Source organism: Notothenia rossii (assembly GCF_949606895.1).
Source record: "Notothenia rossii genome assembly, chromosome: 2".
Lineage (NCBI taxonomy): Eukaryota > Metazoa > Chordata > Actinopteri > Perciformes > Nototheniidae > Notothenia > Notothenia rossii.
The window spans coordinates 59,986,451-60,004,973 of NC_136904.1; the positions used below are offsets into that span (position 1 = coordinate 59,986,451).

Genomic DNA, 18,523 nt, shown 5'->3' on the forward strand with positions numbered 1-18,523 from the left:
ATTTTTGTATTATTCTTTCATAGATCAATGCAGAGTTCCAGAGGATAATGACCATTCCTCTTGAGGAGAAGTTCATGGCCCAGTTGGACATTCACTCAAGTTAGCTAATCACAGTCATCCGTGCCAAAGGAGGATCAAAACGTCAAAAGACTGCTGACATCATGGACATTTTTGGCATTGTCAAATGAGTCCTTGCCAGCTAAAAGGGATACATTTTGTGTATCCTTTTATAGATGCATTGGGAGGGCAACCGTTGTTTTATGAAACTCTGTAACTAGGACTGTCCATTTGTTTCTAAATAAAGTGAAGGATTTTAGCTGTAAGAGTAAGGAAATCTGTCAATAGACATTTTGAAAAATGAAATTAACCAAAATAATGTTGTCCCAGACTGAAGACATTCATCTTCGGAGGGAGTGTGTCCTGAGAGCCCTCATTATCTTCCTGGGAGAAGATCCAGATGAGCTGATCAAGGAATATCTAGTTCGCATGTCAGCACAGCTTGTCAAAGGCACATGTGCTAATAGATATTAGATTGATATTAATGCTGTAAAAGGGACATTTCTCTACTAAAATAACACCTGTCAGGTTTGATTATATTCATAATCTTGGACATTTGACATCATGTAAGTTTAAAGCACCTTTATGGTTTTCCAACTCCTCATAGCACTTTAACACCACATTCACATTCACCCATTCATACACTGATGGACCATGCCACCTGCTCATCAGGAATAACTAAAGCATAGCATCGGAATTTGGGTTTTTAGTAATTTTCCCAAGTATACCGCGAAACACAACATATATATGTAAAAAGTAGTCCTAGCATGGGTTTTTAAAAAAAAATACTCTTTGTTGAATTTTACACATTTTAACACAAAACACAGAACAATGCACGACAACCCCCCCCCCCCCCCCCCCCCCCCACCCCCACCCCCACAGACAGCCACACAGCACGTCCACAATTTGACAACAATTGAATGATATTAATATTAATCCTTCTCAACATAATCGCAATAATACAGATGGATCAGATGAGATAAATGAATTAAATATTAGGTTCTGATCATGTGAGTCGTCAGAATAATCATTGAGTAATCACAGAGTAGGACTCCGGCCAGTGATATTATTGTCCCATATTAAGTGCATATTAGTGCAAAGTGATGCCAGTGATGTTTGTTGTCATTTACTCCTACTCTAGGACTCCAGAACAGATGATCTTCCGAAGGAGATGGAGGAGCTCACAATGGGTGTGTTTGTGATACGGAAGGAGGAGGAAGGACTGCAGGAGCCACCAGCAGACATCGGCATCATCATCGAGGGCGTGGAGGTGCTGAATTAACTGCCTTCAGTTGCCTCAGCTTGTGCCCTCCTTCTGGGTTTGCTATATGCACTCAACATAGCATATCCAAAACCCCCTTCATTTAACTTTTGAAGTACTTCAGAAAATAATCATGCAGCTTGACCAACACAAGATGTCTGCCAAAGTGCAAAGTCTGTATGGCAGACTTCAAAGCTCAGAGTAACGACAAACAAAACAATGTTTTCCTCCTCTGGGCCAAAACATGGCCTAGTGCTGTATTAGCACAATGGCGTCTTGACATCGGACATTGCACATGTAAAAGAAAATGTTGTGGGTGCGGTAGGTTTTTGTTTCACCATTTTAGTTTCGATTCCAAGAAACGGTTGAGTTGTGCATTGTTATTTGTGCTTGAGAAACATTCCACTTGAACTTTGTATTTTAATGAACTTAGTAGTAATTATTGTCCTATATTTCTTTCCGATTTCACAGCTGCCTGGGCCTAGCAGCAAGAACCTCCATCTGTGCATGCACCCAGGTCAAGATCTACCGTGGTTCAAGGGCCTTCACCAGAGCCATCACCACCAAGGACCAGCATCACTACAGCGGCCTCCACCTCCATCTGTGCCTGCCACAAGATTAAGATACACCTCGGTACAAAGGCCTCCACCACAGCCATCACGATCAACCCAGCCAGCAAAGAAGTCTCTCCTAGCAGACGTACCTCCCACACAGCCGCCAGCATCAACCTGGGACAATCACACCTACCTCCCTCCGACACAGCCACCAGCAGCCCACGCACCATTACCCCCACCTACACAGCAGCCAGACCCACTGTCATGGAAGACAGACCATTACACTGCTCACCCTGTCTTTACATTTATAATGAATAGTTGGTTGAGAAAGTTCTGATATTGTAAATATTGAGATTTTACAGTTTCTTATGTTAACATAAATAGTTGGTTGAATAAAAATGTTTAATTCTCAATTTGTATTTGTACACATCATCACATGAACCTTGGTATGGAATATGAATCAGTCCTGATGTAACTTTTCTGTGGTGAAAGTAGAGGGATGGAAATATTTTTACTCTAAATTATAATTTATACATTTTCATTTTAGACATGAACAACACATTTATATAGGCCTATAGTGTAATTCATATATTTCACTACTTTGGTGAACCAAATCTGAAACAGCAAAAAAAATGGATGACATGAGTACATCTGTGTTTGACAACAGTTTTGAAGTTTTCCAAAAATCGGATTTCTAAGCTTAGTATCTCATAAGGTGAGTGACTTTGCATTTCTAGCAAGACCAGAGACTGAACATTTTGATATGCAACACCATGTTATAAGAAGTACATTTAAAAGGTGATTTAAGGAGACATAAATACCCTTCACTTCAGTAAGTTAAGGTAATGAGATTTTATTTTAAAAGACAATGAAGGCAGGATATATTTATTGATATATTTATTATATTGAAAGGCAAATTAATACATAGTCCCATGCATCTGGAATAACGTACAATTTACAGCCTCACAATGTCAGGAACTTTTCCTCTACATATTGCTTTGGTCTGGCTTTACTCTTCACTGATTCGTTACAGAAACGTTGAACTCATTGGCTATGGAAATCAGAAGGAGGGGCTCATTATCATATGAAAAACCGCGCGAAAATACGCCCGTATGTTCGCACCAATTTACGGGCCTCCCGTATGTTCGTCCATAGTTTCGCACCAACTTACGGGCCGAAACTACGGACGAACATACGGGCGTATTATGGCACCTTTGGCTTTCGATACTGCCCTGCAATAGTCTCGCGGGCCGTATACGGCCCGGGGCTGGAGGTTCCCCACCCCTGATCTAAATGCTCTCTAGCAAACTTCAGACGGGCCTGGACATGTACTGGCTTAAGCAGGGGGACACGTCTGGCACTGCAGGATTTGAGTCCCTGGCGGCGTAGTGTGTTACTGATGGTAGCCTTTGTTACTTTGGTCCCAGCTCTCTGCAGGTCATTGACTCCCCCCGTGTGGTTCTGGGATTTTTGCTCACCGTTCTTGTGATCATTTTGACCCCACGGGGTGAGATCTTGCGTGGAGCCCCAGATCGAAGGAGATTATCAGTGGTCTTGTATGTCTTCCATTTTCTAATAATTGCTCCCACAGTTGATTTCTTCACACCAAGCTGCTTACCTATTGCAGATTCAGTCTTCCCAGCCTGGTGCAGGTCTACAATTTTGGTTCTGGTGTCCTTTGACAGCTCTTTGGTCTTGGCCATAGTGGAGTTTGGAGTGTGACTGTTTGAGGTTGTGGACAGGTGTCTTTTATACTGATAACGAGTTCAAACAGGTGCCATTAATACAGTTAACAAGTTAGACCCTCCAGAAAAACGCGGGCAAAAATCCTTGATTATGCGGGCTAAATTCCTTGATTATGCGGGCTAAAATCCTTGATTATGCGATTAAACATGCGGGGTTTTTATGTGATTTTATGCGGTGAAATTGCGGGAAGTTGCGAAATATGCGGAAAGTTGCGAAATATGCTAAATATGCGGGGGAAAAGAATAACCATTTTTTAAAATATTGGGCTGTCTTATTTATTCTCTATTACACACAACCTGCCACTAACGTTAAACCCCTTTACTATTCAATTAAACACATTCAATGTTTATTTATTGTAAAAGCAATTGGGCTATTTTAATCACACACCCCCCCCCCCCCCCCACACACACACACACACACACTTCTCCGCCTCATTCTGTTTTCATTTACTCGTTCGTTATCTGACCAGCTTCAATCTTGTAGGCTACTCACTTCGTTTCTTGTAGCCCTCAAAAGGGTTTTGGAGGTTGATCCCTCGGTGAACGTGAGTTGAATGGCTTTCTTGTCCGCAGCAGCAGAAAGCATTTTCGAATGTTTGAATGAATCAAAGTGGGTCGCCACCGTCGATTTTCTCTTATGCTCCAACACACAGTTGCACGGGGTGCAGAATAGTTTCCCCCCACATTTTGCCCGGTCTTTAGTAGAAATGTTCGTTGGTAAATGAGCTCTATACAGTGTTGTTTACATTCTGTGATGCGCGAGCTGATGACGTCACGTCAAGACGAGTTAACTTTTTTTTCTTCTCAATTTTGTGTGGAAAAATGCGGGGATTATGCGGCCTTTTGATAAATATGCGGCCTTTTAAAAATCTGCGCCATTTTGCTGATTATGCGGTAAATTCTGCGATCGCAGAATCGCGTTTTTCTGGAGGGTCTAACAAGAGGAGGACAGAGGAGGCTCTTAAAGAAGAAGTTACAGGTCTGTGAGAGCCAGAAATCTTGTTTGTTTGTAGGTAACCAAATACTTATTTTACCGAGGAATTTACCAATTCATTCATTAAAAATCCTACAATGTGATTTCCTGGATTCTTTCCCCCCATTTTGTCTCTCATAGTTGAAGTGTACCTAGGATGAATATTACAGGCCTCTCTCATCTTTTTGAGTGGGAGAACTTGCACAATTGGTGGCTGACTAAATACCACTGTTTTTTGCCCCCATTGTATGTAATCTTTTTTTTTTCACTTTTAATTTTTCAAATGAGGTTGCATAGCGACTCAACTGAGGGTGCAATGCACCCTTAAGCACCCCCGTAGAACCAGGCCTGGAGTGGGATCTGGTGAACTGCTTCGTAACTAAATTCTCACTGAAGCGGGAAAGATATGGGGACCTGATAGAACTGGGTTGTTGAAAAACTACGGAGCCCCCTAGGTGACATGGCGAAGAAGAAAAAAAATTATTTAAAAAAATAAAAATAAATGTTTTGCGAGATATCGCAAAACCTTTGCGAGATATCGCAAAACCTATGCGAGATCTCGCAATACTTTTGCGAGATCTTGCAAACTTTTAATTTAGCTCAATGTACTTCCTGGTCAGTTCGGCTGCTACAGCAACACAGAAACCACAACAATGGAGCGGTTCATCGATTTTACTTTGAGCTTGGCCTTAAATATAAAGATATAACATCAGTGCTTGGCAATAGGCACAGGTTTCACATAAGTGAAATATACCTTAGTCAAGAGAACACTCAGAGCGAGGGGACATGCACGTCCCTCTGAGCTGAGTTATTGACATATTCGAATTTCGATAACTCATGAACATATTGTTGTAAAAATACAAACAACATTACTTTATGTGACCGGAGGTCTTCTCCCTCTGTGCCGCTGCTTGGCACCGGGCCAGCGCACCGGCTATTTAAGCTAAGGTGCCAAACTGGGTCCCTCCCATTTCCGCTTCTCCTGTGTTGGCTGCGGCTTCGCGTAGTAACGCAAATTGTTTGGCGTGGCAGCGTTCATGTTCTACTCTCTACTGGACAGGTAAAGTACTGTGCAGTCTGTCATTTATTCATGGTCACAAGCTGCACACTGCAGACACTTTCCCATCTTAGCGCAGCTGACGTCCGGGGCGTTAGAGGAGGCATTTGCTCCGCCAGAGGCTCCGTGATAGCGGCGTTGCACACCGTTGGTGAGTGCCGTTGTCTGCTCTCTTTAAATCTGCTGCGTAGTTCCCCTGCCTTATCAATTCTTTGTCACAGCGGGATTTGGCCGTGGGATTTATGGGTCTCATTCCCTCCCTTGTCGGCTTTGTGGCTGCGCCTGGCTGCACCGGGTGGTAGCCTACGTATGAGCCCCTCCCCCATATTATAAATTAAACCGTCACTTTCATACAGATTTTATAGTAATTCTAATTCCCTTTCCAGGGGTGTTCTAACTATTCTCGCTCCCCACCTTTGGCCATCATTCCCGCTGCTGTTTTGGCTCTCTGTGAGTTTTGGGCTCTCTGTGAGCTTCGCTCCTCGCTGTGGACAGGCCCAGACTGCTTGCTCTGGCCCGTTGCTGGAGCCGTTCTTGGCGTCAGGGAATGGTCCTAATACACGACTCTAAGGACATTTATTATTAAATGTGTGTATTCCTTGCCGTCCTTTACATTTACTTTAATTTGATTTAATTTGTGTATTCCTTGCTGTCCTTTACATTTATTTTAATTTGATTTAATTTGTTTATTCCTTGCATTCCTTTACATTTGCTTTAATTTGTTTATTAATTTGTTGTTTCCATTCATTCAGATTTGGTGTATTTTGTTGTTTTCTTTTGTTTATCCTTTTGTCAGAATTATAACCTTTTATCCTGTGCCGGACAGGTGCTGTGGGCCTGAGGCAGCAGACTCCCTGGTGGTGGCAGTGGATTTCTTCACGTATCCGTTTTGAGTGGTGTGCAGTGTCACGGGTGATTTATTTTGGACCCCTTACTCCCCTTTTTGTTAAATGCCGCCGTGGTAAGCCAAGCCCTGTCCGTTTCCACACAGTGGGTACTTTATTCAAATGTATTGTGTGTGGTGTTTTTAGATATTTTGTATTATAAATAAAACTGTATTCTGACCCTTAAAACTGTCTCTGCCTGTTGTGTAAAACGAACCTGATTGTCCTTAGTAGTATTAGACTTAGTTTTTATAATTTCCTGGGGGCGAAACGCCCCCAGGAAATTTTTTTTTCTTCTCCATGTCCCCTAGGGGGCTCCGTAAAAAAACAGATTAATGAGTGAGGAAACATACAATTATTCAGAACAACTGTGCTGTTTAAGGCTAATTAGCAATGTCATAATTAATTTATTTACAGTAGATAGTTGTAAAGCAATGTTTTTGGAAAACATGTAAAGTTTGACCTGATCATGTCAGGGGATCAACAAAGTTATTTAAAGGTGGCCTATCATGCAAAATGCACTTTTGTACGTCTTTTATACATGAATGTGTCCCCGGTGTTCCAGGGAACTCACCAAGTGTCAGAAAACACAACGCTCTCTATTTTCTTCCATACCTATATAAGGCATATTTATACTTTTTATTTTTCAAAATACCAAACGGATCATGCATTTTAGCCATTCCTCATTTCGCTCAATTTAACACCGTCTTTTCATGGGCTGATTCTGTGAGAACAGCACCATCTACAGGCCTGGCATATGTACTACAGCGTCTCCAGCGCTTTCGAACGGCAATGTCCGTGGCTGTCTCCTCCTAATTGGTGGAGTTGGCCCAATAGCCGTAGCGCCACTTCTGTGACGTCATAGAAGTGTTCAAATCTGGATCAGTTTTTATCAGATCTGTCGCAGCCACTTTTTAAGAGATTTGGGTATGGAGGAAAATAGAGGGTTGTGTTTTCTGACACTTGGTGAGTTCCCTGGAACACCGGGGACACATATTCATGTATAAAAGACGTACAAAAGTGCATTTTGCATGATAGGTCACCTTTAAGTCAAGGATCCAAGTACTTTTTCCACCACTGCCGAAACGACTGTTGCTCTGTGTCTGCTGTTTGCTAAGTTGTGAGCTATACCATTTTAGAAAGCCATGACATGTTGTATGTATTTTTACCTTTTTTCAAAAGTCTGCCTAAGAGTTTACAAATGCTTAGTTCAGCTTAAAGAGCAGGTGTCTTAAAGGTTTATTCCAGCCTGAAATTCAACATTTTGTCTGAGCATTAAGAACATTTTTGCTTGAGCTTTTCACATCTGGATACACTTTACTGTCTGTGTCCTGTTTACAGTATGAAGCTGTGTGCCTCACAGCACACCATCTCTCCTCATCTGTGTGCTTTGTCTAATCATGCGTTTCTGCCTCACTAACCTCTTGTTCTCCTCTCTGGTGAGACTCCTTACCCTGGGGCTATTTTTCTCCCATCCTCTCTAAGAGAATAAGGAATTCCAGTGGCAAAAGCAATCAGTGGGCTCCACTTCTAACCAGTCCCCAGATGCATTTGCTGTCAAATTAAAAGTGATTTGTTCTCTTTCTTTCAGCACTCTGCGTCTTCTCTTGTACCCATATCCTCTTCCCTTATCTCTGGTCTCTCCCCTGCTTCCCACCTCTTACCAGCTTTGTGTTCAACTCGACAGCAACCCTCTCTTCCTCTACAGACTTTTCCGGCCCTCTCCTTCTCCTCACACCACCTCCTCTCTTCTTTCCTGTTTCATGTTGCTTCAGACCCATTTCTCCAAGGCTGGCCTGCCACTGTTAACTTTGGACAACATGCAATCTAACTTTAGAAACGGCTCTGCATGCATTTATGGTGTATCCTTTTTCACTTGGGTCTTCAAGGTGGAGGTTATTTCTTATTTCTTGAGTATGCAGAATAAAAAACGAAGGATAAAAAGCTACTACTGAAAGTAATACATTGTATTTTCAGGAAACACAGGGCTTCAAAGCATAACACATGTTGCTCCTCTATTATTGAAGCATAAACAGTTATTAGCAATATCAATCAAAGGAAAACTTTCTCTAAGACAACAGAAAGAAGTGTACAAAAATGCATCTTAGTGCACATAATACAAATTATAATCCAATATAAATTGTAAGCCATCATTGACATTTTTCCAAAAACCAACATGGTCTGTTTGCAATCACTTGATATACTAAAGCAGCTGCTGCAGATGGTTGAATATAGTGATTATACATCATTAAAGGAATAGTATATTAAAGGTGGGGTAGGTAAGTTTGAGAAACCGGCTTGAGATACACTTTTTGTTATATTCCATGGAATGCTCTTAACATCCTGATAGCAATGAATATCTTAAGTGCTTTGACAAAAAATCAATTTAAAAATATCATCTGTGGAAGCCGTAGTACTGTAAAAAGCACGACAATCATCTGAGCCGGCCCGGCTAAAATAACACGATGGCCTACCTGCAGTGGTGTAGTCTACTTTTTTGTAGTGGGTATACTGTAATAATTGTATTCATCCATCCTAGAGCGACGCATCGCGGAGCGACACTTCATGAACACCATCACACTCACTAATGCATAGACTAGTCTTGAGACTGTGTTATCAACATGTCAATGTATTATAAACATTTTTATGTGACTTTGAACTACCAGTGACATTAACAATAAAAAAATAAAAGAATGAACAATGATGGAAAAAGCCCACTTATCTTCTAGGGTTGAACAATTAATCGAAATATTCATCAAAATCTCAATATGGCCTACTGCAATTTTCAAGTAATATACAATAAATATGGTCATGCTACAGATGTCCCAACCATCACATAATATTCTACACTTAAAAAAACATCTTTGTTTCGCATAGATCTGCACAAATATCACACAATCATTTTCAACATATTTTTCAATGCATTAAATATTTATTCAAACTTGTTCAGCCCTATTATCTTCCATAAATCATTGTCAAACGATGTACTCTATCAGCTTAAATGAACAAGCAAACATCCTTGAAGTGCTACAAGAGAAATTAGCTTCAAACAAGAAACCAATTAACAAATATGCTTCACCTCAATAAATGAGGGTTGAAAAAGCACTTAACATGTCCATACTGGGTTCACTGTGTTAGTCCACAAGCCTTGAAAAAAGGATGGAACACTTCTAGACATAGTCTGGTAGTCTACAGAGCTTTCCAGATATGTTTGTACTCAGGCATCTGAGGTGTGCATTGCCTCCTTGCTTGCGTGGCAGAGCGATGGCTTCTCAGCCATGTTATGACGTACTTCCTTGGCTCAAAAAGTGTTACAGGGGGCCCATTGATGCTGATCATCATCAAATGACTTACATTTGACAACAACAGTGACGATCTCTTGTCTGTGCATATATTGTTCATGAGACTGAAGCCCCTTTCACACTCAGCAGTGCTGCAAGGGATGGTCTTCATGCATTGTATGAGTGGCTTTAAGCTTTCAGGCTCACTGTCTGGGTGCTCAAGGAAATCTCTCATACCATTAACTGCTTGCTCTTCACCAAGATTGAACCGCCTACAGAGTCGTTTCACTTGTGCCTCACCATGCCGTATGCCAGGGGTTGATGGCCAGTTGCCTGTATCCAGAACACTGAGATCATGAAGCATTTCACCATCAAATGAGACGCTTCTCCAAGTTGTTGATCAGACTTTGTAGGAATTGTTTTGCATTGATTGGTGTGAGCTTTGCATTTGACTCCAAGGGAACAGATCCTAAATGTCCCAACGCTTGTGCAGTCAGTGCCTCCTCTAATTTCTCTCCATGGGTATCTTTGAATGATGCCAGCACTCTGATGGTGTGCTTTAGAAGATGGTCTGCTCTCAAGAGTGTGACAGAATGGGCCTGGAGTTGCTGAGACAGGTTTGCAAGTTCAGACAGTGCATCAAACATGAGTCCGAGGTCACACAGGAATTCCTTGCTTTGCATTCGACGTGCCAGGCCTCTATAAGTTTGTCTCTCTTTGCTGCTTCTTGTTTGGTTGCCTGCAGCATTTTCAAAGTGTCTATTGAGTGCTTCATATGATGTCCACACAGCCTTTACAGAACGGAAACTGCTGGCCACCCATCGCGTACTTAAAACTCTGCCAATTTTCAGGACTTGCGAGCCCACTTCTTGTGCTGCTACCAGAAGCTCTCTTGAATTTTTATTGGACTGACTGTAGAGATTGTGGATCTTCTCTAGGAACACTTTGAAGTGGTTGACTGCCTGAACCTCATCCACAGCATCAGATACAGCCAGTTCCAAACGGTGGTTCATGCAGTGCCATGTGAAGAGGTTAGGGTACCTTGCTGTCAGCCTGGTTGCCACACCAGAGTTCTTGCCTAACATGACACTGGCTCCATCAGAAACAAATGAGACCCAGTTATTTTGAAGCCACTCTTCAGTGAAGCCTGCAGTGTCCAAACAGTTCAGCAGAGCTTCTTCTATATCCTTTGCCCTTTGGCTCTCCAGCTCAACCAGCTCCAGGAACAAAAATTCAGGAGTAGCTCCATCCACTGAGGCTTTCAAGTTGACAATCGTTGCAGATTTGTGGCTGATAGATGTAGCCTCGTCAATGAGAACAGACAACTTGCTTGAAGACGTCACAATACTGTGAACTATTTTTTTCTGCATCTCTTTTGCTATGTGTTCTACAATTTTTGTGGAACTGTACCTTGAGTGCAGACTAGTGCCCATGTTGGCACCATTTTTCTCCTGAAGCTCAATGAGACTATCATGGTCAGTAAAAGGTCGGTTCATCTTCGCAAGATAGTATGCTGTTCTGAATACAGAATCTGTCTCTGCAAACACAGTCTCTGACACAGCTCTCACCAAATTTCCCACTAAATCCTGTCCACCCTTCTCCGTGAGCTCCTGGGCTATTTTGTGTGCTCTCGACGTCTCATGTCGTCTAATCTTGTTTCTCAAAGAGGCCAGAGATGTTGATCTGCTTGAATCTGAGGACTGGATCTTAAAGTGCACCCACTCCTCAGACATAGACACTCGTTGTTCTGTGAGGACACCTGTTGATTTTGTAGCGCTGCAAAGAGCACAACCTGGAAATAAACAAAACCATGATACAAGTTTGTACCAATAACATCTGCTGAAAAGATCCAAGATTTACTCAAAAGTATTTAATAAACTGCTCACAATATTTACATCATGGCTAACAAATGCATGAAAAGCAGATAAAAGGAGAAAAATGTTCCACTTTTTCAATAGCTAATTATTTGACAACTACTGATAACTAACATATAGTAATGTAATGGTGCAAATGTTTTAAATGCACTTTTAACATGACCATGAATTAACTCTCATTTGCATAGTCATTGACTTTATGAATTTCTGTTGTTTAGATCAGCTTTCCTTTGCATGTGTGCTGACATTTACCTAACTTTCTGTCCCTCCACTCTAACCAAGGATGCCTGTTCTTAAATTCCATAGCCTGACTTTCAGTCCACAAGGCTGGGCAGGAGCTCTCATCTGTGTCCGAAACAAGGAGATAATATAAACATTGTGTTCTGTACAAAGCTACACACACACACACACACACACACACACACACACACACACACACACACACACACACACACACACACACACACACACACACACACACACACACACACACAAATAATACAGAGAGGATAGTGTGGGTGGGTGTATGTATCTCGCTCTCTTTCTCTTCCATTGATCCACCACACTAACGTTGATCAAGTTAGCTAGCAAGTTAGCTAGTTAGCTACAGTTACGTTAATGATAACCATGCTAATTTCACTTACCGGGTACATTTGCGGTAGCGCCGGGCTCGTTCTCTGTCACCTTTAGGACAGCCGCCTGACCTGGCTCTTCTTCTGTAGTGGTAATAGGGGAAAACTTTGGAAAACATTGAAATATTGTCGTCTGTTTTCGTTTCATGTTTGCTTCCTGTTTAGCGCTCCGCAAACTTGAATGGTGGACGGATCCAATTCTGATAATGTTAGAGAAACGTGGGGTTTGTCAGAGCCGAATAGAGTATGTTGCTTTTGCCTAGCAACAGGCCACAGGCGACGGAAGCCCCAGACGTCCAAAAGTATTAACACAGAAGGGGCGAAAGCGTGAAAGCGCAGTCACAAAATGATGTTGTTACGTATCATCGCTCATTTTTAAGAGGGTATACGGAAATCACTGGCATTTTCTAGTGGGTATACGGCGTATACCAGCGTATCACGTAGACTACACCACTGCCTACCTGCCTGTCAGCTTTCCATCTGAGCACAAACTTATTTTGTGCCCTCATTGGTCATGTGTGTGTTCGTGTGTGTGTTGGAGGAGGGGCTCTGTAAGGAAGTGGCAGATTTGTTCCGGCTGTGTATTTTCAAATTCTAGCGCGCTCGAGCTGGTTTCTCCAAAATTACCTACCCCACCTTTAACATTAGAGGATTGAAGGACAAGATCTTCTCAAATGTTTCACTAAAAGCAGCTATACTTTTATATTGTAATAACATAGCAGCCTTTTTTGCTACAGCAGATAACCTATTCATATTTTTTAAAACCTTCCTTACCTACTAAGCAGAAACACTGCCTGGTGAATGAAGTTGAGCTATTCCTGCTTAAATAAACCAACATTTCCATCAAGAGTTTAAAGAGAGTAAAACATAACCAAAAGTACAGTGAATATTGGACTAACATTCATCAGGTGGATGCAAAATCCACTCCAGGTGAAGATTACTGGAGTCTCTAACTGCTCGATATGTGAAAAAGGAAGTATATGCGAACACATTCTCCTTTTGGTAATCAAATGTGAATATTGTGTGGACAACGTGTTATCTCTGCCCCTCCAAAAGATCCGCTGGTGACATCGATATGTAACTTTAACGTTTCTATTGGCTAGCGCTCCAACACATAAGTGATATAGGCTAACGGGAGGGACAGATCTAAGCTTTTCACCAATCACAACAGAGCCGGCCAGCTAACCAATCAGAGCAGACAAGGCTTATGTTTCAGACAGAGGGCGAAAAGAGGTGCTGCAGCAGAATGAGAAAAAATGAAGAGTTTTTTTAACATTGTATTAGGTTAGTTGAAAGCAATAATATTTCAACCTAATATTATTTCTTTAAACTAACTTAATACAGTTATGTGAAATCTGTTGACATAATACTTTGAATTAAAGTCAACGTTTCAGCTTTTTCAGTGTGGGTGTGCAGTGTAAATATCGTATCTTTAAATCTCGTTGTTTTTCACTTATATCTGCTGCTTGATTTTCTCTTTATGTGTGTGCACCCTTCATGCTATACATATGGCTTCAGTGAGTTGAATGGTCTTTGCTCTTGCAGCTGCAGTCTGAGACCAGGCCAAATGTGATTTTTAGCATGCAAGCCCCACTTTCATGTGACCTCCAGGGAACAGAGGCCGTGCTATATCAAAGACGACACAACGCAGGGATTAAAACAGAAACAAGGGGGATAGTTTATTTGAAATGTACAAAAGCTATATACACACACACTCACACAAACAAAACCACACACGCTGAGCATAGTAAAAGTGAATGGTAGCATATACACAAACATTTGAAAGGCTACTTAGAAATGCTGCAACATAATAAAACAGGATTTTATTTTTTAAAGTCAGTGTCCCTCCCTGTGCTCTCAGCAGTTCGTCCAGAGCCCGGGGGGGGGGGGGGGGGGGGGGCTGGGCTGTATGAATGTGTTAATTTGGATTGGATCTCTACTGAGAACACACAGAGGTACTTGTATATTCTTTTAGAGAATGCTCCTCGTCGACACATGGGTTCATGTGCCCTGATAGACTAACACAGAGGCATATCCTTGTCCTTTTCAATCATCTACCCTTGTGAGATGGAGAGTTTCTGTCTCTTATCGATCGGGCAAAGAAGGAAATCAGATTTTACAGTGCCATCCCCAAGAGCTCAGACCATGATCAAAAAGCACCTAATATCTATGGATCATGACGTCGTACAACCACGTTTAAAATAGGGCTGTGAAATGCTTCATTTTGTGAACCGCAGTTAGTCACACATTTCAAATTCAAACTGAATTTAATGAAATGTCGTAAAATATGTTTAATTTGAGCAGAATTGCTTGGAACCACAAATATCCTTTATTTTAAAAATCTAGGTGTATTTGCAACTCAAGCAATACAGGTTCTTCTAACAACACTTCTATTTCTTAAGCTGCAGTGTTGAAATAAGTGCATAAATAAATTGCAATAACATTTAATGTATTTTTCATAATGGGCATGTATGCATCAATTTCTACATGCATGGTTTGTTTATTGTCTCTGTCTTATTTTTTCAAGCACCTGTAGGTTTTCCTGTTTAAAAATGACATCCATGTCAGCCTGAGCCATGTCATATATATTTTTTAGATGTGGTACCAAAAAGGTTATTTTCAATGAATTGTTCTACATTAATGTATATTAAATGTGTGTTCCAAGATGCCACTGCAAGTCTCGACACTTATTTTACACATTGTTCTGTACACATACAATATTGTTAACATTCCACATGATTATTTCATAAACATTTGATTCATTATACCTTGTGAATGAATAGTAGGTGTCCACATGTTACTGTAACTTTGACAGCCCTAGTTTAAACATCAAGAGTCTATAGCATAACTTAAAGCAAGTACCATACAGTATAATCAATACACATAAAAGTCTTCATGAGAAAATACTATCTGTTATCTACATATCATGTTCATTTCCTGTGTTCATGCTCATAGTTGATGTCCTCAGCGGGGTACTACATGTGTGTGTACTGCTTTCAGTGCACCACTTAGTAAAGGGCTATTACACCAGCAAATACTGAATGGCAATTGTTACCCTGGACTATCATATATCTGTAGGTAAAACGTATGGCTTTTTATCAAACAATGAAAACATTTTCCGTAACCCTAGCTATACTTACTAATACGTTTTTATAATGTAACATTATAATCTGAAGCAAATATTACAAGAGATAAGAATATAACTATGGACAGATAAGGAAAAAAAAGTATGAAATAGCCAGTTTGCATTGTTCAATCAGTGCTTTGTGTAGGCAAATATTCCTGATGTAGACATGGTTAAGACTGGAGGGATGATGAGGTGCTTGATTGCTCTCAGCTCATCATGTTAAGGAATTTGCTTTCTTCAGCCAGGGCTGTGAGCATAGAGTTCATGTCACCGATGGCCATGTTGCCGATCCCTGCCGGTACAGATGGCAAGGTGACGGAGTTGCGCGGGGTGGTGAGGCGGGAGGAGCTCTGGGAGAGGCTCTGCAGGAGGCCAGGACTCAGCGTGCCTGACATTAGGCTGGAGTGGTCCCCATCATCCAGCATGGTGTCAAAGTCGATTTGGGCATGCTCCGTGCCACCTGATCCACCCGTAGAAGAATCCACTGTACTGCTGGAGACGTGATTGACTCCTGGTGAGGCAATGTTGGCTGCAGCAATGGTGTTGCTGGAAGGAGCCTGGCTGGCACCGGGGGACATGGGGGCATCAAAGCTGACAGAATTTGGCTCAAACATATGAATCTGATCTGTGTAAAACATAGCAGAGTTCTGATTTTCAGAGCTTCTGTTGTGGCTTGCTGAGCCACTGGGCCTCTTTGGGCTTGCCTCTGAGGTGCCAGTACCATGACTGGGGCTAAAATCCGATGATTTGGGTATTCGACTCGATTGCATCATGTTAGTCACTGTTTGTTGTCTGGCACTAGTCTTCGGCTCCATGGGAGGCCTGGGTTGTAACATTCCTCTGCCTGCATTATGGACATGCTGCTGCTGCTGGAAGTGAACGCTGTAATTTTGCTGCTGATCTATTTGGTTCACATGAGGATAGCCATCAGCCTGAGTCCTTGCTCTGTAACTTTGCAGTTCTGGATCTCCCATAGTGCTCCCGGTAGGTCTCACACTGGTACTCCCAGATATAGCATTTGGGATTGCTTCTTGGCCAAATCCTTGCTGAGGACTCATTTGATCACTAAAGTTCACACTGCACTGCCTCTGCTGCCTCTGCTGCTGGTGGGAGGCGTTCATCAGCCTCTGGCTGTTGTGGTTAGCATACCCCTGCATAGACATGTTCTGACTCATAGGCACTACCTGCTGGTTGCTGCCAAGGCCCTGACCTTGTCCCTGCAAGGAACCAAAGTTGTGTGTCTGCTGAACAACAGCTAGGTTCCCCCGGAGAGGATGCTGCTGTGGTTTGGAGAGCTTGGTTGTGGTGTCGACAGTCCCTGAGCTCACCTCGTTCCACTGCACTGGCATGCTATTCTTATTCATATTGTCCAATGGTGCTGGGAAGGGCTGGTGTGGGCCAACAGAACCCATTTGATGACCTGATTGATGATTCATCGTGCCATCAACCATAGCCATTCTCCTCTGCGCGTAAAATGACGCAGGTGGGCCCATGCTAGTCTGGTGACCATGAGTCTGATTGTTGGAATGGTAGTCCCCTTGCCCAGAGTTGTTACTTGTGGGGCCAGGATTTTGGGTCCTCAGGTACTGCACCACATCATCCGGAAGAACCATGTCCTCCTCCCCACTCTGCTCCCGCCCAATCATCATCCCATCTACTGCCATGTTCTCCATGGCTACATTCTCACAAATGCTAGGTGGTCTGGGGGCAAATGGGTAGCGTTGCAGGCTGCCATCCGAGCGAGTATAGCCCTGCATCGACAGTGCCTGGTGGCGCTCAGGGGATGGACAATTCATGGGGTTCATGCTGTTCATGCTGTTATAGCGCTGAACCCTGGGAAAGGAGAGAGGGTCCAATGTAGAACGACGCACCGGATCGCTGGCACGACGTGGAAGGTGGGGGGGTACTTCATGGGGCATCATACTCCGCGTGCCATAACCAATATCACTGCATCGCCGAGGCACAGTTCCAGAAGGGGGCTGATGGAGTTGGTGCGACAAGCCTTCCTGGGAGTCACTATAGAGAGCCATGCGGGTCCTCAGGCTCATCCGATCCATGTTAGGCAAAGGAGTGGGTGGAGCTCCACCAGTGGCAGCAGCATACTTTGCCTTAAGTCGATAATGCTGAGCTGGTGTCAGACTGAGGAGGCTTGGGAGACCTCCTCCACCGACACCTCCACACTGGCTAGCCTCGCTGGAGCGGCGAGACAAATCAGTGGAGATTGGGTCATAGGAATCAGCCGAACTGATGTTGTTATGGCGGTTACCACCAAACTGGGACGCCTCACTGGAACGGCGGCTGGAATAGCAGGGTGAAATGCCGGAGGAGCGCCGACTCATGGTGTAAGCTGAGCTCAAGGTGCTGGTGGTGCTGTCACGCCGCTCATTGAGCTGGTTCAGCAGCGTTACTTCACAAGAAGACAGGTCCCCCATGCGTTGTCCGGGGTACTGACCGCCTAGGTTAGTGATCAAGTTGGAGTTCTCCAGCAGGGAACCTGGCAGAAACAAAGGACATTATTACATAATGACACTAACTAATGTAGAGTTGTTCAAATGTATGATAATAATAATAATAATAATAATAATAATAATAAAAAATATGTATTTGTATAGCACCTTACATACACCAGGTGCAGCTCAAAGTGACATCACAAATACAATTTAAATACATATACTTTAGGTAAAAAACTGTAAAACCTTTTTGCACAGATGCAGCATAACAACATAATATAACAGTTCAAGGGACACAGAGAGGCAAAAGGTGTGATAATAAAAACATCATAAAATACAAATAATGATCCCTCTCTGTAAAATAAAGGAAGACAAGGCAAGTTGAATAAATACAATAAAACATTAAAACCTATAAAACAAATAAAAGGATAATAAAATAATAATACAAAAATAATAAAAGCAAACTGTTACAAACTGTAAAATAAATAAATATAAATAAAAAACCTATACAACCTATAGAATAAATAAATAAATAAAACAATATACATAAATAATAAGAATAAGAAAGATTAAAAACACTTGTCTATTGAATTCTAGGACATAATGCAAATCAAGCTTTGTGTCCCCT

General features: G+C 42.2%; 1 protein-coding gene and 1 long non-coding RNA gene across 3 annotated transcripts in view; one reads left to right on the plus strand and one right to left on the minus strand.

Annotated features, from left to right (window-relative positions):
• Positions 1–5,567: 5,567 nt before the first annotated feature.
• Positions 5,568–6,711, plus strand: LOC307030598. Its single transcript, XR_013805714.1, has 3 exons — positions 5,568–5,650; positions 5,727–5,798; positions 6,034–6,711. It is a non-coding gene; the product is annotated as an uncharacterized lncRNA (long non-coding RNA).
• A 7,261-nt stretch (positions 6,712–13,972) lies between these two features.
• The window catches only part of gli2a (GLI family zinc finger 2a), a 117,811-nt gene continuing 113,260 nt past the window's right edge, over positions 13,973–18,523 (minus strand). For both annotated transcript variants that reach the window (XM_079666179.1, XM_079666178.1), the window contains one exon: positions 13,973–17,939. In XM_079666179.1, the coding sequence (XP_079522305.1) occupies positions 15,652–17,939 (2,288 nt within the window). In that variant the 3' untranslated portion in view covers positions 13,973–15,651. The remainder of the gene's footprint in view (positions 17,940–18,523) is intronic.